At 46.5% G+C, this 19,051-nt stretch overlaps 4 protein-coding genes across 7 annotated transcripts in view; 3 read left to right on the forward strand and 1 right to left on the reverse strand.

The window, feature by feature from the left end:
• Nucleotides 1–8,664, forward strand: part of LOC115058546 (F-box/WD repeat-containing protein 7-like) — a 16,961-nt gene extending 8,297 nt beyond the window's left edge. For both annotated transcript variants that reach the window (XM_029525919.1, XM_029525920.1), the window contains 12 exons: nt 621–703; nt 805–940; nt 1,788–1,922; nt 2,003–2,126; nt 3,234–3,370; nt 3,468–3,581; nt 5,165–5,346; nt 5,719–5,944; nt 6,058–6,124; nt 6,394–6,537; nt 6,910–7,059; nt 7,201–8,664. In XM_029525919.1, coding sequence (XP_029381779.1) covers nt 621–703; nt 805–940; nt 1,788–1,922; nt 2,003–2,126; nt 3,234–3,370; nt 3,468–3,581; nt 5,165–5,346; nt 5,719–5,944; nt 6,058–6,124; nt 6,394–6,537; nt 6,910–7,059; nt 7,201–7,334 — 1,632 coding nt within the window. In that variant the 3' untranslated portion in view covers nt 7,335–8,664. The remainder of the gene's footprint in view (nt 1–620; nt 704–804; nt 941–1,787; nt 1,923–2,002; nt 2,127–3,233; nt 3,371–3,467; nt 3,582–5,164; nt 5,347–5,718; nt 5,945–6,057; nt 6,125–6,393; nt 6,538–6,909; nt 7,060–7,200) is intronic.
• LOC115058578 (myelin-oligodendrocyte glycoprotein-like) overlaps nt 1–19,051 on the forward strand; it is a 279,510-nt gene that overhangs the window by 128,497 nt on the left and 131,962 nt on the right. The gene's annotated exons all lie outside the window — the stretch shown is intronic.
• Nucleotides 11,485–13,289, reverse strand: anapc10 (anaphase promoting complex subunit 10). 2 transcript variants are annotated; one of them, XM_029525996.1, is made up of 6 exons: nt 13,153–13,289; nt 12,607–12,722; nt 12,436–12,526; nt 12,235–12,355; nt 12,101–12,151; nt 11,485–12,028 (listed from the first exon to the last, which is right to left on the reverse strand). In XM_029525996.1, the coding sequence occupies exons 2-6, from the start codon at nt 12,719–12,721 to the stop codon at nt 11,849–11,851; spliced, it is 558 nt and encodes a 185-aa protein (XP_029381856.1). In that variant the 5' UTR covers nt 12,722; nt 13,153–13,289; the 3' UTR covers nt 11,485–11,848. The 2 variants fall into 2 exon arrangements, with proteins under 2 accessions (XP_029381856.1, XP_029381855.1); XM_029525995.1 differs by having other exon boundaries at nt 12,101–12,154.
• On the forward strand, nt 13,335–19,001 carry abce1 (ATP-binding cassette, sub-family E (OABP), member 1). Of its 2 annotated transcripts, none has more exons than XM_029525933.1 (19): nt 13,335–13,473; nt 14,454–14,595; nt 14,669–14,754; nt 14,925–15,022; nt 15,145–15,262; nt 15,694–15,831; nt 15,907–15,976; nt 16,075–16,171; nt 16,266–16,355; nt 16,436–16,557; nt 16,807–16,931; nt 17,008–17,104; nt 17,181–17,240; nt 17,319–17,377; nt 17,581–17,691; nt 17,990–18,132; nt 18,212–18,334; nt 18,422–18,533; nt 18,622–19,001. In XM_029525933.1, the coding sequence occupies exons 2-19, from the start codon at nt 14,493–14,495 to the stop codon at nt 18,667–18,669; spliced, it is 1,800 nt and encodes a 599-aa protein (XP_029381793.1). In that variant the 5' UTR covers nt 13,335–13,473; nt 14,454–14,492; the 3' UTR covers nt 18,670–19,001. The 2 variants fall into 2 exon arrangements, with proteins under 2 accessions (XP_029381793.1, XP_029381794.1); XM_029525934.1 differs by having other exon boundaries at nt 13,345–13,473; nt 14,459–14,595.

Here is a 19,051-nt window from a genome sequence, read left to right on the forward strand (position 1 = left end):
CATTCCTCTGATTTTCTGCATTCCTGCGTTCATTCACTGAGTCTCACTGAGGAAACAGGAGGCTGTTGCAGAGCTCGGGGTCGTCCTGAGTTTTCACCGTCTTCCTGTTTATTTATTTTCTTTAGTTCCCTTTCTGACCACGACAATGTTTCGTAAAGAGCCACAGACATTTGTAGGATCTCATTATTCATTCACGTGTTCAGAAAATACAGAGAACTGATGTGAAAGTCGAGTCACGTCGGTCACTTCTTGTTTGGATAAATTCTTGTCTACTTGTGTTTGTTAGCTAAACACCCAGTTTACTCGGTTGAAATCCTCCTGAACTCTGTTTGCTGTTTTGAAGTCTCCACTTTGTAATGCGACTGTCCCGTCTTGGTTTTGGGTTTGTTTATTGTCAGTCTACTTTTATTAGCTTCTTTAAAGTCCACGAAGTTGGAAATAAATAAATGGATGAAGGTGTTGTGGTTTATGTGGCAGCTCATTTGTTTGCTAACAAGCAGCCAACACAAATACAGAGCTGCTGTAAATAAATTCCCAGATTTTGTTCTGGCAGCTCCGTTAACACAGCTGATGTGTGAACTGTAGAACAAACTGACTGCTGGATTTTCACCACCTTTCAGATGAAGAGGAAGTTGGATCATGGTCCGGACGGCCGGCCGTTCCCTTCGGGGAAGAAGCACTGTAAAGGAAACGGATACCTCAGGTGGGCAAGGCGCACAATTACACACAAATATGTAAACAACAATTAAACGCTTCGGAATGGCTCATCAGGTCGAACGACTAAAATCAGTTTTCTTCCTGCAGCCCTTCCAGTCTGGTCCAGGCCACGCCCACCACTTTTGGTGACCTGCGATTAGCCAATGGGCATTCAGCGCAGAGGCGACGGGTGACCTCAGGTCCGCCCCCTTCTGGCCTGCAGGACTGGCTCCACATATTCCAGGTCAGCACATCTTATTTCTAGCAGCGATTTTAGCTGCTACAATGTAAACTGTGGATGTTAGCATCCGAGCTCGGTAAGAAAAATATTCTGTTCTGGAGAAATCCGGGTTCAGGACTCTTTAGCTGCTCCGCCCTGCTCCCCGTTCAGGGTTTAGGAAAAATCTGTCATTTCTGTTGAATAAAATGTGAACTAGCAGCCAACTGTCCAGCTTTATATATATTTAATAGGAGACGCTGGTGGCGCTCAGTGAGTTCACTGGACTTCCAGACATCAGTAAATAAACAGGCCGGCCTGCAGCGCCTGAAGATTCACCAGCATCTTTTCATGTTCTGCCTTTCGATATGAAGTGTGTGTTGTGTGAGCATCTTCCGCTCGCTGCACACAAACACACCGAGCGGAGGAAGAATACCGCCTCCAGGCTGTTCTTATGTAACTAATAAAAAAAAAAAAAAAAAACATTAAACTACTGACACACACACATTCAGATAAAAACATCAGTTTCTCTTCTTTGGCTCGGGGAAGTTCAGAGAGGAGGAAACACACAAACTGCACAAACACCCACACAGAGTAACACGGAATAGTGAATGATAAAATAATTACTTCAATGGAAATAGAAAAAGAAACACTTGAAAGTAATGGGAAAAATATTTCACACTAAAAACAATGCCTCAGAGTAAAAGATAAACAGACACAAACAAACACATAAAATGAGAAAATAAATGGAGAACTTTAAAGATCACTTTAAAGTAAATATGAAAAGAAATGGAAACCAGAAACGGAAGAATAAAAGAAAGACCAAAAGGAAAAGTGTCTGAAGGAATGGATGTTGTGTACTCCCTCCTCTCAGGCGTGGAGCGGCCCCGAGCGGCTCCTGGCGCTGGACGAGCTGATCGACAGGTGTGAGACCAGCCAGGTGAAGCACATGATGCAGGTGATCGAGCCTCAGTTCCAGAGAGACTTCATTTCTCTGCTGCCCAAAGAGGTACGGCCGCTCACCGCTCTATCTCGCACGTTGTGCCGCCGCGTGGCGTCGGTGTGAACTCGGTTTGTGTGCGTCTGCAGCTGGCGCTCTACGTGCTGACCTTCCTGGCTCCCAGAGACCTGCTGCAGGCCGCTCAGACCTGCAGGTACTGGAGGATCCTCGCCGAAGACAACCTGCTGTGGAGGGAGAAGTGCCGCGAGGAAGGTAAAGACTTTTTTTATGTCGTTTGTTTTTTGCTCTCATATTGAATTAGTTCCCACAGAGGACGCCACGGTCACGTCCCTGATACTGTTTCTGAGAATTCCTACCAAATAGTTTGTTCTCTGATACGGAAAAATAAGGAGTGTGAAATTAAATCAAACAAAATGTGACGTGAGCAAATTCATTTTAAAGGTTAAAAAGTGTTGTCTTAACTGGGCGGGGCTGTGCTGGGGGAGTTCACCATCTTCACATTTTGTTTTATTGTAACCAAGACCAGAAAATAATGTCAAATCCACTGGTTCTAATAGAAGTCAGGCAGTGTTGAGGTCTATGGGAAAATGTCCCTGGGGAGGAGTTAGGGGCGGGGCTACTGTGCGGTTTAGAGACTGGATCACCCAATCAGGATAGAGAATGGATCTTCTGGTTTGGGCTTTAATGCAGCAGCTTGGGGACACGATGAGCCTTTGAGTTGTGTTTTGAAGGATTTCTAATGAAATGTTGGTTATGTATCCAAATGGATGCTTTACCGCTAACTCGGCACATTTGACCAAACTTCCCCTGAGAAGACAGCAGGTGTGATGTTTTCTGCTGCAGCTGCTGGTGTGTTGTACCTGAGCAGGGACGCTGTGGAAGCGTCTCCTCGGGGGACAGATAGAGACGGGAGCTAACTGCATGTTTGGTCCTCTATAACCTGAGTGAAACATGCAAATACAAACCGCACAGCCAGTCACTCCTCCTTCATTCAGCGCAATGCAGAGGCTCTGTGTGTGAGTCTGTGTGTGTGTGTGAGTGTGTGTTTCTCTCTGGGCTTTGTGCCAATCAGCCGGGATTCACTGCCAGCACTCAGCAGCCATACCAATGAGGCTGCCTCCCGTTAGCACCACACCACAGCCATACTAATGAAGCCGGCGCTAACCGCACCTCACCAGCTTCATAAATAAGGCTAATTTATATTTGCACTACGGCGCCGGTCGTACCGGAGGGAGGAGTGCTGGCGTCAGCCGACTCCGTGAGAATGTAAATGCATCTTACCTGCAGCGAGCTCCCACCTCAGCATGCATCTTAAAGGTTATTTCTCATAGTTTTTGTGTGACACTCGTCTCTCGCCAGGCATCTCAGAGTGGGCGTCGTCTCGCCGCAGGAAGTACGCGAGGTTAGGCACGGCGGTCAGTCCGTGGAAGTCGGCCTACATTCGACAACACCGCATCGAGAACAACTGGAGGAAGGGCGACACACGGGAGCCCATGGTACACACACACACACACACACACAGTGACAGAGGCCAACAGTGTGTGTTTGTTGTGTAAACACAGACTGAATGTCATCAAACCTTCCTGTCTGAAGGTGCTGAAAGGTCACGACGACCACGTGATCACATGTCTCCAGTTCAGCGGCGACCTGATTGTCAGCGGCTCCGATGACAACACACTCAAAGTCTGGTCCGCCATCACCGGAAAGGTAGGGGGTGTGTGTGTGTGTGTGTGTGTGTGTGTGTGTGTGTGTGTGTGTGTGTGTGTGTGTGTGTGTGTGTGTGTGTGTGTGTGTGTGTGTGTGTGTGTGTGTGTGTGTGTGTGTGTGTGTTGCCCTTTAAAGACACTTCATCTTCATATCTGACCTTAATTCGAAACATTAGAATACAATAGAAGCTTATGTAGGTCAGTTTGAGCCGACAGGAAATGCAGAATAAAAGAGAGGAGAGTAGAAACGGAGGCAGACGGACCAGTTAGTCTGGGTGTGTCAGTCCAAATACTGCCTGCACACACACAACCTGCAGGTTCACTGCTTGAATACACAACCTGTGTTTGTTAAAGTGAAGAGACCGCTCTCTGCATTTTAGCGTGTATGAATTGTGGCACACAGTTAAAGGTCCATCCGGTCGACAGTTGACCTGCGTGTGGACTCTGATTCTAAACCCGATCCAGGTTCTACATTCATCCAGGAACGTCTCAGAGGTCAGTCCGCAGAGAAAAGCTCACAGTCAAACCAGCCTTCAGGACTTCATTTCACTTTGTGATGTCACGACAAAGCAGGATATCAACCCTTCACAATAAAACAGTGTTTCCTGTCTACTATCACTCTTGTTAATTTGAGTGTCAAATCGCACAAATTGTTGCCTGTCAGTTGTGTGACAATAATAGGTGGAGCCAGAGGCTCCAGAAATAAAAGTGAATGATCAGTATGTAGATAAGTGTGCCAGCAGGATGTAAGTCATCTGTCATCCAAAGGACCTGATCAGCAAAATGTTGTTGTGTCAACGCGACAATTTCGTTACACAGAAACGTTAACAACAGGAGCGCACACACACACACACACACACTCTGGTTTCGGTAGAACATTCTTTACCCGGACACACCTGCTGCCTCCTCCGTCTAGACCTGCCTGTGAGAGAGAGTGTGTGTCTGTGTGTGCGCTTGCACATTGCAGGGAGTGTTCTTGCTCCCTGCAGAAAGAAAAACACACACACCCTCATCTGTAGCCTGCAGGGATGATGAGTTGTGTATCTCATTTATCTCTGTTAATTCAAGGCGGGGTTACACACACAGACACACACAGACGTCGTAGTAACGGAGGGAGTTAATTAACAACGGTAGCGTCTTCCCAGCCAGCCGTTGCCGAGGCAAAGTTTTCCTCCGTTGTCGCGGCAACCCCCGGCACAACACCTTCAAGGTGAAGCTTCCTCACTCGTCCTTTATGTCTTCATGTGTGTGTCTGTCCTTCAAGGGCAGCTGTGAAAGTGGAACAAATATTGACACACACACACACTGTGGACAAAGACGGCGTGAACAGGAAGCATCTTTTCTGTTCTCATATTTTAACCTCACTGCTGATTTAATCATCTGTTTGTGTCCACTGTGAAACTGGGAGTTTAAATAAAGTCGGATGACTCAAACGACTTTGGTGTCGCTGCCGACGGCGCCAAAACTGCCCGCCATCAATTTTCACCTCAGGCTTAATTAAAACGGCATCTCAGTGACATCATCAGGATCGTTTTCACAGATTAAAGTCTGGACTTCATGTCTCTCTCTCTCTCGCTCGCTCAGTGTCTGCGGACGTTGACGGGTCACACCGGCGGGGTGTGGTGCAGTCAGATGGCGGTCGCCACGGTGATCAGCGGCTCCACTGACCGGACACTGCGGGTGTGGGACGCCGAGAGCGGAGAGTGTGTCCACACGCTGTACGGACACACGTCCACTGTCCGCTGCATGCATCTCCACGGCAACCGGTAACTCCCCCCGTCTCTCCCCGACCGCTCCTCTGCATCCATCTCCGTGACAACCAGAAATACATGCTATACACTTTACCAACACACATGCTCTGTTTGTCTCCACGGCAACCAGCTTAACACACAGCAGTTTGTTTATTGTACATACTGTCATTGTACACACAAACCCAGACACACATTCTACACACACCCACATTTATAGATACAACTGCACACAAACACACAACACAAGCTGGCTGAAATCTGCTGCAGATACACACTCAGACCTACACACTAATTACACAGTCAGGCACACACACAGCGTGCTTCTTTCTCCTGTTAAAGTGATCTGATTGGCCGATGCTGCAGTGATGTAACTCCTCTCTCTCTCAGGGTGGTGTCAGGATCTCGGGACACGACGCTGCGGGTTTGGGACGTGTCGACGGGTCGCTGTGAGCACGTGCTGACGGGCCACGTGGCGGCGGTTCGCTGCGTCCAGTACGACGGGCGCCGCGTGGTGTCGGGCGGTTACGACTACATGGTGAAGGTGTGGGACCCCGAGACGGAGGCGTGTCTGCACACACTGCAGGGACACACCAACAGGGTGTACTCACTACAGGTACACACACAGAAGCATTGTTAGTTAGAATTACATTCTGTATTTGTTTTATTTTTAATAAACAAAAGGATTCTCATCAGGTTTTTGACCTTTTTCTTCCTCTCTGGTTTTAGTTTGACGGCGTCTTCGTGGTCAGCGGCTCTTTGGACACGTCCATCCGAGTGTGGGACGCAGAGACGGGTACATATTTATGGCTCCACTTTTATTTTAGTTCATTTCAAATAAAGAAATTATACAGTAACAGTCAGAAAATAAAGACTAACTTTGAGAATTAATTCAAGAACATATGAAAACATGAATTTCTTGAACTTCACCAGTTTCAGCTCACCTCGTGATTTTATTCAGAAATAAAATGTTTCACAGATCTGAAACATTAAAACTGCTCACTGCGACCGTAAATCTGCTGAAAGTAAATTAGAAATAAAGTGGCTCTGCTCATGTCTGTCCAGGTGGGTGTGTCCACACATTGACCGGCCACCAATCACTGACCAGCGGTATGGAGCTGCGTGACAACATCCTGGTGTCCGGGAACGCCGACTCCACGGTCCGAGTGTGGGACGTCCGGACGGGACAGTGTCTCCACACACTCCAAGGTGAGACACGATGTCATGGAGATAACAGAGTTTCAAAAAGCTGCAGTCCTCTGGGAGAGAGAGGGGCATCATGGGAAAATGGAGGAAGGACAGAAAGAAAGGGAGCGAGGAGAGAAAGAAGGAATGAGGACAGTAGAAAGGACGTGACAGGAAGGAATGAAGACTATATTTAGAGAGGGAGGAGACAAGGACACAAGGAAATGAAGGTTATTCATCACTGAAGGTGAAAACAGGAGGAAGGAAGATGAGGATTCATCCTCAGGGGAACATGAACCAGATTTTAAGCACTGGATCTGCTTCATTCTAAATGAATAAAACAGGACTGACTGTTGTCAGAGGTCAGAGGTCATCCTGTCATGATGATGCTTTCAGGTCCTAACAAGCACCAGTCGGCGGTGACGTGCCTTCAGTTCTGCCGAGGTCTGGTCCTGTCCAGCTCCGACGACGGGACGGTCAAACTGTGGGACCTGAGGACCGGAGCCTGGCTGAGGGACGTGGTGGCGCTCCAGAGCCGAGGATCAGGTGGGGGAGGGGCGCACACCAGCATCACATATACAAACACTGTGAAGGATTTCCCCATAGACTTCAATGCAGTTTGACTCCTTTAACACGCAGTGGCGTGTTTTTACGGTGCACCAGTCTAAACCGATCTTTTCTCGATAGGGGGCGTGGTCTGGCGTATCAGAGCGTCCGACACCCGGCTCGTGTGCGCCGCCGGCAGCAGGAACGGGACGGAGGAAACCAAACTGCTGGTCCTGGACTTTGACCTGGACGACAAGAAGAAAGAGACGGACTGAAGCGTTGGCGGCGTGACGTCATCGAGCGGAGACAGACAGGTATGAATGTGATGAGACGTCCTGATTGGCTGGCAGGAACGGGCGGACAAACCAACGAGGACGGGTCATAAAAAAAGGACTGAAAGTAGCCTCACTGGCGTGTGACGACCTCAGCCTGGCGAGGACTGCGATGGCGGATGAATGTTTGACGGACAAAAACATGGACATGAAGCGAATGTTTGAGACTTCCTGATCCGACACGCGATGGATTTCTTTACTGACGCCGATGATGGTTGAATGTAACCAAATGGGACTTTGGGTGGGGGAGGGGCGGGGACGAGGGCGAGGGCATTGACTTTAATTGCTGCTGAACCAATGAAGTTCGCCGCTGTTTAAACCAACCAATCCAAATGTACCAAATCTTAACGGCCAGAGACGAACAGGCGACTTTTAGAGACGGCGGAGACGAATGGCGTTGCTTTGAGTCGAAACGAATGTGACACAAACCGAACCTCATATTTAGTCAGTATTGTTCTCAGACCAGCAGCCATTTTGTCAAAGTGGGCGTGTCTCCGTCGCCTCCGTACGTCCAAACGTCCCCTGTGTCTCGGCCCCGCAGTACTGTAACATGTCGAGCGTGACGCAACAGGAAGACGCCGGTGAATCCGTTCAAGCGGAAGGTTTTTGGGAATTAAAGGTTCTTCTCTTCCATCCAGACGAGAGAAGGACGCAGCCAGAGCTTCACATCTGGAACATCTCCATCACTTTTATCTGTCAAAGATCTGACCCCCAGAATAATGTCTCCTTTCTGAGGCATTTACCTTCTGAAGGTTGTTGCTGATTTATCTCTGCAGCCTACATTTAAACCTAAACACACTGAATCTATAGCATTAAAAAAAGAAACAAATCGGCATTATTTTTATTTTTCCTCCTGATTGAGAATCCAGCTGCAGATAAATCAGTTTTAACCTCAATCCTCTAAAAGGTCACTGCAGATTTTTCCTCGGCTAATGAAGTATTAAAAAAAAAGAGGAATTTATTATTAAATCTACTTTTCTCACCAGATATTAATCTGATAAGCTCCCGTTGCCAGGCAACACCTCCGGCCAATAGGCAGGGATTTAGGTGATATTTCGCCCGGCAACAAGTGGTATTTCAGGCGGTTTCTTTCAGGGGAAGTTGACCTTTTGCAAGTGTGAAGCTCCGGAGAGTCGGCTCGGTCCTGATTGTGTAATCATGTAAATGACTGTAAATATAAAGAAGATGTAAATATTCCGCTTTTTATAAGATGAAAACAGAAAATATGGTCAAACGAGATGGACGGACGAACATGGATCAATAAAGATGAGTTTTATAAAACGAGCGTTCGACTCGTTCTTTCTCATCAACTCTGATGAAGTTTTAATGATTTTTCTTTCCTTTCTTTCAGTATAATCAGATATTTCAGCACAGCTCAGATTTTAACAGAACTTTAAATCATTTGTCGATACAGTGAGGAGTTTTCCTTAATGAATGCCAAATCATCTGCAGTCATATTTAAAGCATCTTAACAGATATTAAATTTAGAGATATTCTCCTGACCTTTGACTCTTCAGGTTAAAATTTCTATTTTATCAAACGACGTGGCATTAATGACATTTTGCCTCAAACAAAAGTAAATTATTCTTATTTTAATGCATCTCTGGTTCTCTTTTCAATTTTTTATGATTGTGACTTATTTCTTATTTAGTAATTACTCTCCATCTCATTCTGAATCCAGTCTTTTGCTTGCATGCAGGTTTAAGGAATAAATTGCAGATGAAAATATGTCAGTGAGCTGTTAATTACCTGGAATGACTGTGATTGAAGATTAATCAAAGGGTTCGTGTCTGTAATTTCCTAATAGTGTCCTTGACTGAAGCAATTTGGTGCCGATGACACTGAAAATAGGCACAGAGTTCAATTAATGAATTTAACTGCTAATAAAAGCCGAGGAACCGTTTAATTGGTTCACAGATGAACATGCAAAAGAGTGAAATTTGCTTTCAAGCGAGGAAACAGCCCGATACAAAGAAGATAAAATTTCCATCAGTGAAATATTCATCTGCATTTATTGGGTTTGAAGGGAGTCGGCCTTACACACGGAACGTTTCAGAAACATTTTTCAGATCAAGTTGTGGTGAATTAAACTCCTGTCGGACTCAGTCAAACGTGTTTCCTTTGAGCAAGGCAGCTCTACGGTGAATCAGTGTGAATGTGAAGCTCCCCCGAGAAATACAAGTTAGAGAGGAAAAACACTCACTGCAGTCACATCCAATGTGTGTTTTCAGCCTGTTTGGCCCAGAAAAAAACCAATGGGATGGCTGGTTGCTGTGGCAACGATGCTGGCGGCAATGCAACAGAGCATGAGAGGCGATGATGATTTTCCACAGAAAAACCTGAACAGGAGAGCAGGAAAGGTTCAGGACTGGTCTGCACAGATGGGAAGACGAAGCGAGGACATTTTGTAAAGAAATGTTTAACGTGTAGACAAATTTCTATATTGAACACATTTTTGGGGAATTTCAGGAAAAAAAGAAAGTTCAGGATGAGTTGAAGGACATTTTTGTAAATTGAGGTCATGTTTAAAGTGTTTCACTCAGCCAATCAGAGAAGCTGTTAATTTTCATCATCTTTATTAAATTTTCGTCATCTTTGTGGACGTTTTCAAAACTAACTGGAACTCTTTCTTCCTTCATGTCCAAACAATCATTCCAAATCGGCCCCAACTAGAAAGATTTCTATAAATCATCTTTATTTGAACTCAGACAAAACTACAACTTGAAACCTTTAGCTTCCTATTCGTTTCCTGTCTCCGTCTTTAGGCTTTGTGTGTCTGTATGTGGGAGTTGTGGTCGTAACATTATGCAACAAAATTGGCCCAAACACCAACAAGAAGTGAACTGAAACGTGGGAGGTGTTGTTTCTCTGAGCTCCATTGATAAAATGAATAATGAATATTCAGCCAAAGTTGCTTTAGATCTGGATTGTTTTTCTTTCTGCTCACTGAAACCACATGAAAGTTTGAACAGTTGGATTTTATGGGTTTTCTGTTTTTATGGCCTTGAGGCAGTAAAATGTGAAAAAGTGAAAGTGGAGTTGTTTTGTTGTGTTTTTTGTTGCAGGCTGCTTCACATCGGCTTTAAATAAATCTGAAATAAGAGATTAAATAACTGAGTCAGTGAAACAGCTGCAGGAGAGAAGCTGAGTGACTGATGGAGTAAAAATAAACTGAAGCTGAGGAAGGAAAGGAAGGGGGGCAAGGAAAGGAAACAAGAAGGGAAGGAAGGAATACAAACATGAAATCATTTGTGATTAAAAGATTAAAGAAATTAAAAGAAATAAGAGGGAAAGGAAAAAAAGGGAAGGAGAGAATGAGGAAAGGAAAGAAACTGTGTGTGTGTGTGTGTGTGTGTGTGTGGTTCAACTGCAGGTAAGCTACTAAAAAACACCTCTCATCCATTACCCATGAGCCTTTGCAGCTTTTTGACAGCACAGTAAGAAGCCCCCTCCGGGCCAGCTGTAACACACACACACAGACACACAAACTGAATAAATAAATGTCCATAATTTGGAACATTTTAACTGGGGGGGGGCTGATCTGACCAATCGGACTCCAGAGGGACACTGACCGCCCTCCGGTTACCACAAAGACACAATCAGACCAACACACGGCGAGGAAGGTGGTGTGTGTCTGTGTGTGTCAATGATTAAATTGTCTAATAAAGTCCAGAAGAAGCTCTCAGTCTGAGACAATAGTCAGTGTGTGTCTGTGAGTTTGCAGCCAAATTGTTTCTTCTGGGCTGAACTGAGCTGTAATCCAGATTAAATGTGTTTACTTTACAATCAGTCTGTTTCTGTATCTGCAGCGCCCTCCAGTGGTTCAACGGAAAACTGCTCATCTGTGACTGGTTCAGGTTTTGGAAAGTTTGGGTTTTTTTCACCATCAAATATTTGTTTCTTGGGTTTTCTTTCAGACGTTAACAGTAACTCAGCGGCAGCCGTTTTTTTTTATGACTTATCTTGCAGCACTTGGATTGAAACATCAAACTTAAGTTGGATCAATAACTGATAAAGTGAAATCGGCCATGTGATTAAAGTTGGAGTTGTTCTGAACTCTTCAGACATTACAACATAAACTGTCACTGCAGGTTTGAGGCACCATATTTAATGTTTATATTTGACTGAAGCCACAAAATATTTGAAAACACATTACATGACAGATAACTGCATCTCCGTGGTGACTAATTCATTATCACACGACACATTTTGTTTTCTTTTTTAATCTGAGATGTGTAAAACTCACAGATTGAAGGTCTTAAAACTCTTCTTACTGTCGAACTTAAATATATTAAATTCTGGCAGCTTCCGTTTAAAATCTCACTGCTGCATCTTTAAGAAGTCACATTTGACAAAACGGATTGATTCTGGATCCGGACTCAGTTCAGCTGCAGCTCAGTGTCATTTCCTGTGATTCCCAGGAGGCCATGGAGGAGGGGAGCAGACTCCAGTCCAGATCACCTGATGGTTCGGTACATCATGAAGTCGACCGTGGTGCATCGAGGGAACTTGCCGATGGAGCTCTCCTCCACGGGCGTGTAGACTTTGATCTGCCTCATGTGGGTGTCTCTGCCGTTCTGGTGGTTGGCCAGGACGGCAATCTGGATCATGAAGGTGCTGATCGGCTCGTTTGTCCTCTGAAACGCACACAAAGCCTCAGTGGCATCGCCGCTGAGGCTTTAAAGTTTCTTCCCTCAGAAGTTTCTTACCTGATTCATCAGCGAGATGTGAATCCAGCCGCTGGGCTCCACCATCTCCAGCTGCTACAGTGAGGAAGAGAAGAAAGGTGAGATGGTTACCAAGCTTCAGCTTGTAGATGAAGGCAGGCTGCTCCTGAGGTTACCCTGATTTCCTGCAGGTTGTGGAAGTTGTTTCCCACTCTGACAGAGATCTTACTGGGCGTGTAGCTCTCGTCTGATTTATAATCAGCATAAATACACAGCATCTTCACAGTCGTCCTCCTCCTGATCAAAACAAACAAAGACACCAGGGGCATAAGAGAGGACAACACACACTGTGCTGAATAGGTGTCTTCAGTTTTTACCTGAACTGTATGTTGACCAGGTGAGGTTGGGATCCATCTGACTGCCAGTAAGTCTCCAGGTTATCGTCCCTCAGCTGATCGACTCCAAAACCTGAAGGTGATGGCAAAGAGAGCCCAAATGTCAGTCTGAAGTGGACACGCAGCTCAAAGAACATGAGGTCTGGGTCTGACCAGGTTTACAGGAGGAGAGGGACCACACCGCCTGGGAGCCGATCTCCCGGACTGTCCCCGTCCGCTCCAGCTGCTTGGGGTCGGCCCCGGGTGGTGTCTTACTCGGGGTGGCCATCCTGCGATCACAGAGATGTTAGTCTGAGCCTCCTAACTCAATTCAAATTCATCAGTTTGATGTGTTCTTGGTGAATTTAAGAAGACAAATGGATGTCAGAGTGAACGAAGAGTCCAGGATAACGGTTTATGTGACACTTCTGTTTATGATTCAGCTGAGAGCTGAATTAAATGTCCAGTAAAATCCTGGTTTTCCTTCTTATATCCGAATGAGATAAGGTTATATTGGTGTGGGCCACTCAGTAAGCTGACCTCCAACGTGGATCATTACGCTCTGATTATCACAGCAAAGTTATTTTCTCAAACGCAAACAAGACAAACAGAAATACACAAAGTTTTAACGGAGTTTGGTTAGCTAACTGCTAATGGTGTGGACAGTCTAAAAAACCCATTCAAATTTATTTAACGATCAACAGTGTGACTCCAACTTACAGTAAATGTTAGTGAAAAGTCTCCTGGATGTTGTGTTGGTGCATGAGACGTGAGTCGGTTGGACAGTTAGATTTTAAACCCGTTTTGTTTCGCTAGCCACTTCGAATCTCCCACTTCTCTGCGTCCGGGTCGCGTCCTGATGACGTCACCGCGGCCGTCGCCGTCGCTCGCTTTGAGCGTCACTCCCGCCATCTTTCCAGCCGGCTTCCAGGAGACGAACACGTTGCTGGAAAAAAAAGAAGTTTCATCCCCGATTATTCGTCTCCAAACGCCGTTTCTCGACCTTCTTCCTCCGAGACGGAGGCCTGGAGCCGGGGGAGGGTGAGTTTTCGACCTATCAACCCGGATATAGTCGCTTCCTGCGGGCTGCTATGGTCCGATTCACGGCAGCTGTCAGCTGCGGGGCCTAATGTCGGCTAACGTGAAGCTAACCGTTAGCTCCCTGTTAGCAGCCTCTGTAGTTCATTATCAACGGCCTGTTAAAGCTCCAGATAAGACTTGAAACTAACAAATAAACTGATTTTAGCACGTTAGGGGAGTTATTTGGTAATCTGACAGGATGGAGGTTTAAGCAAAGCGGCTGTGTTTGGCAGAAAAGGCCCCAAGAAAGCTACGTCTCCTCCTCTTGGTGCTCGAAGCCCCATTCGGTCATAACAGGATAAGGTTTTCTTGTGTTTTGACAAAGTTGCACAGATCAAAGTTCTTCTCGATCATCAGGACCTGCACATGAGTTCGGCTCATGAGACTCACATGTCTGCGGGTTGTTTAAGGACAGATCCAACTTTAGCAGGCGTTAACCAACGCCCGACTCTTTGAGGGACGCTGACATAGATTCACGCTTTCTGAGGTTTTATTCTCCGTTTTTTCCTCGTATGTCGTTCTGTAATGTTTTGAAGGGAGGTTGCTGTGAACTGAACAGTTAAAGGCCTTAAATCATGAACGTCCAGGACGTGAAGTCAGAATGAAAGGACGGATTTTTACATGGAGTCTGGTGTGATGACTCCTCTCTGCTTTGGGCTGTAATCTGGTTTCTGGGTTTATTTGCTTTAATCCACAACATGAAACCTCCTTTAGTCCACTTTAGAGCAGGGAACCATTCAGGAGACCGGTCTGGGCTGTGGAGGTGCATCAGCAGCAGCCACCATTGTTAGGAGTTAAAGGCTCTGCATGTTTGTTCAGAATTGAATGTGTTGCTTCAGCAGTTAAAAGTGTGCCTGTGAACGCAGGTTCGAGCCCGGCCCACCGCCTGTGCTTCACACACACCTCCAGGTATCTGAGATTAACCGACCCTTGTCCTTCAGCTCAGCAGGTGCTAGCGTCCGTCATTCCAACCCTCCATCATGGCAGATAAAAACACCAGGATCGCCATCGTCAATCATGACAAATGCAAACCCAAGAAATGCCGTCAGGAGTGCAAAAAGAGCTGCCCTGTAGTCCGTATGGGTGAGTGATCTGTCCCTGATAAAAACACCAGCGCTCCACAGAACAGGGATCTGACCGATGTGTGTGTTTGCAGGTAAACTGTGTATCGAGGTGACTCCGCAGAGTAAGATTGTGTGGATCTCAGAGTCTCTGTGTATAGGCTGTGGTATCTGCATCAAGGTATGAAACCCTGCTGGGTCAGTTACAGATACTGCTGATTTCTCTTTCATAAAACACAATCATGTGTTGTTATACTTAAACAGTTAAATCACCATCTACATCAGGATTTGTCCCCGAGGATAAAGGATAGGAGTCTAGTTGTTGCTGACGCCGTTTGTTGGTTTTTGTAGAAATGTCCTTTCGGCGCTTTGTCAATCGTCAACCTGCCCAGCAACCTGGAAAAGGAAACCACACACAGATACTGCGCCAACTCCTTCAAACTGCACCGGTACGCTGCAGAAAACACTGTTTTACTTCACGTGACCGTTGGGAGTGTTTCCCGTTCATACAGCTGAATGTCGCCTGGATCTTAACCTGTGCGTGTGTGTGTGTGTGTGTGTGCGTGCGCAGACTGCCCATCCCCAGGCCTGGTGAGGTTCTGGGGCTGGTGGGGACCAATGGTATTGGGAAGTCCACAGCACTGAAGATCCTGGCTGGAAAACAGAAACCCAACCTGGGGAAATATGATGTGAGTACACACACACACACAGCTGTGTTTTGTGACATGTCTGTGCTGAGCAGATAAATGTGGGTGTAGCTGCTTTGAGACCAAAGATCAGATACTGAGTGCTTTTTCTTTTGTCAGGTTCATGTTCAGAATAAACAGATGAGGCCACAAATGTTTAAACCGCATTTATGACCAGTATCGATGTTAATCTTTAGTATGTTGTGTATGTCATACATGTTGAAACATATCAGCCTCCAAATATCACATCTTTAGAGCCTTCAGTCAGATAAAGATAGAAACATCAGATCAGCTCTAGAACAGCCCAAACACATGAGAGTAACTTTTTTCTTTGGAAAAGAAGGAAACATTCAGTGTTTTTAAGTTAGTTTTTTTCTGGGTGAATTTGTGTCCTAAACTCTGAGATGCCACCATGTTTGTTTTTTCCATCCCAGAATCCTCCAGACTGGCAGGAGATCTTGACCTACTTCAGAGGGTCTGAGCTGCAGAACTACTTCACCAAAATCCTGGAGGACGACCTGCGGGCCATCGTCAAGCCGCAGTACGTCGACCAGATCCCAAAGACGGTCAAGGTAAACGAACCCTCGTCCTCAGCTGCTGCAGCTGCAGTGAGTTGGTGGGCTGTAATTCTTCTTCTCTGCCTGCAGGGGTCAGTGGGGGCCATCCTGAGCAGGAAAGACGACACAGATACACAAGACCTCGTCTGTCAACAGCTGGGTAACAAACACGCACACACTTTGACGGTTTGAGAGCGGCTGGGAGAAAACTGACTATCATTTTTGTGACCGGGTGGTTTTTATGTTGTTTCCGGGCAGATCTGAGTCACCTGCGGGAGAGGAATGTGGAGGATTTGTCTGGTGGAGAGCTGCAGAGGTTCGCCTGCGCCGTCGTCTGCATCCAGAGGGCCGACATGTGAGGACACGAGCCGTCACCATTACGTGTTAATTGTTGGTCGACTTTACGGCACGCCGACACTGATGCCTCGTTTCCTGTTTTTCTGCTGCAGTTTCATGTTTGACGAACCGTCCAGTTACCTGGATGTGAAACAGAGGCTGAAGGCCGCCATCACCATCCGTTCCCTCATCACTCCGGACAGGTTGGACCCCTCGTCTGAAGGAATAATCCCACATTTGGGACAGCGGATGGTGTGATTAATGTGCCTGTGTTCAATTCTAGGTACATCATTGTGGTGGAGCACGACCTGAGCGTGCTGGACTACCTGTCCGACTTCATCTGCTGCCTGTATGGCGTCCCCAGCGCCTACGGCGTGGTCACCATGCCCTTCAGCGTCCGAGAGGGTAAAACGCTCAAAACACACAAAAAGCAACAAATATCAGGCACAAAGTTCACAAAAACAGTCTTCAGAATATCACATCAAATTTCATCCTCCATCTTTGATAGCGCCATCAGAGTCACGTTTCTACATCGGCCACTCCTATTGGCTCCAGTGATGTCACAGCCTATCAGAGCGTCTCCTTCAGAGGATTACTTTCTTTGCTGTGACGTCTTGAATTCATAGACTCATCAGTTTGTTCTTCCTTGTTCAGGTATCAACATCTTTCTGGACGGTTATGTTCCCACCGAGAATCTCAGGTTCCGTGAGACCTCATTGGTCTTCAAAGTGGCTGAAACAGCCAATGAGGAGGAAGTGAAGAGACTGCGACACTACCAGGTCAGCGTTTCCTCCTCATGCTGATGGAGTCACATCAGATGGACAGACCTTTGACCTGTTGTCTTTTGTCGTTTAGTATCCGAACATGGCGAAGACGATGGGCGAGTTCACGTTGGAGATCAAAGGAGGAGAGTTCACGGACTCGGAGATCATGGTGATGCTGGGAGAGAACGGTACGTTTGGGCCAGAGACCCTGAACCTGCAAGGATTAGTTCTGACCTGATGAGTCCGATTTCTGTTTGTCTGCAGGGACGGGGAAGACGACCTTCATCAGGATGTTAGCTGGAGGACTCAAACCTGACGGGGGAGGTGAGACTGACGCACGCTGACGCACACTGACGCACACTGACGCACACTGACGCACACTGACCTGCATTCTCCCTCCAGGTGAAGTGCCCATCCTGAACGTCAGTTACAAGCCTCAAACCATCAGCCCCAAGTTTAAGGTTTGTTTCCGCATCACTCCAAATTTAAAGGATCATTCAGCTGTTTTCGGAGTCGACAACAAACTTTGTGTTTTTGTCTGAAACTATGACCAGCTGATTTTATGGTCTGTCTTTGATGAGATCATTAAAGCCTCAGTCACTTCCTGTTGATGATTCAACTCGATGTTGGCACATCAGTAAGGTGGATGTGTGTGTGTCTGCAGGGCAGCGTCAGAGCGCTGCTGCACGAGAAGATCAGAGACGCCTACACTCACCCACAATTCATCACTGACGTCATGAAGCCGCTGCAGATCGAGAGCATCATCGACCAGGATGTAAGAGACACACACACACACAGTAATTGTCTTTTAATGAACAATGTTGCCTCCATTAAGCTGTCAGTCATTTTTCTGTTGCTAGGTAACCATTCACTGTCTCCAATACATGGCTTTTTTTTTTTTTTATAGTAGCAAAGCAGTGAAGTGGGCTTTTATTTTGAAGGTTTCAGGCCTCTTTTAATGGTCTGAAGTGAGAACCTCAGTCCTCCAGATCTTTGGTCCTTCACCTGGAGCCCTGCTGGTCAGGATTAGAAAACAAACGAGAACACTGACCGAGCCCTCTCCCCCCCCCCAGGTCCAGAACCTTTCTGGTGGTGAGCTGCAGAGAGTGGCTCTCACTCTCTGTTTAGGGAAACCAGCTGATGTTTACCTGATCGACGAGCCCTCGGCCTACCTGGACTCCGAGCAGAGATTGATGGCCGCCAGAGTCATCAAGAGGTCAGACAATTTCACTTTGTTGCTCTCTTCTCCCTCCCTCCCCACCTCTCACCCTGTGCCCCCCCCCCTTTGTCTGCAGGTACATCCTCCATGCCAAGAAGACAGCGTTCGTGGTGGAGCACGATTTCATCATGGCGACCTACCTGGCCGACAGAGTCATCGTGTTTGATGGTATTCCCTCCAAGAAGACCGCTGCCAACACGTAAGACAAACAGACATTTTTATCAGACGTTTGCATCGTCGTGATGTCACGCTGACGCAACATCTGGATTTCCTGCGTCTCCTTCAGGCCTCAGAGTCTGTTAGCCGGCATGAACCGTTTCCTGTCACTGCTGGAGATCACTTTCAGACGAGACCCGAACAATTTCAGACCACGAATCAACAAACTCAACTCCATCAAGGTACGATCACGACACACCTGAAAACGCAGAGATGTTGGATTTTTTTTTTTTTACTGGAACACTCACCTTTGACATCTGTTTCCTCCAGGACACTGAGCAGAAAAAGAGTGGAAACTATTTCTTCCTGGATGACTGAAGACAGCGACCTTTGACCCTGCGAGCAGCCATTTGGTCCAAAAGTCAGAGTAAAAACCATCAGCCTTCATGTTACCGAGCTGCGTCTACTAGCCAGCAATGTTGTGAAACGTTGATAAATAAATATAAGTGCATCACATCCTGCGTCCGTCAGCCTGAACGTACGCAGCTGAATTCACAAGCCAGCGACATTGTGGAACATTAAGCAGCGCATTTTAACACTCATTTACCACAACAGATGAATAAACTGATAACTGAGCACATGACTCCTGCTCTTATTTAAGGACACTTAAAAAAAAAAAAAAAGGCTGCGTAAAGTGTGCTGAGTTCAGGGACACCGTGTAGAGGCACCCAGGTCACATCCCTAAATTTAGTTAGCTCAG

This window comes from Echeneis naucrates, chromosome 18 (assembly GCF_900963305.1).
Source record: "Echeneis naucrates chromosome 18, fEcheNa1.1, whole genome shotgun sequence".
Classification (NCBI taxonomy): domain Eukaryota; kingdom Metazoa; phylum Chordata; class Actinopteri; order Carangiformes; family Echeneidae; genus Echeneis; species Echeneis naucrates.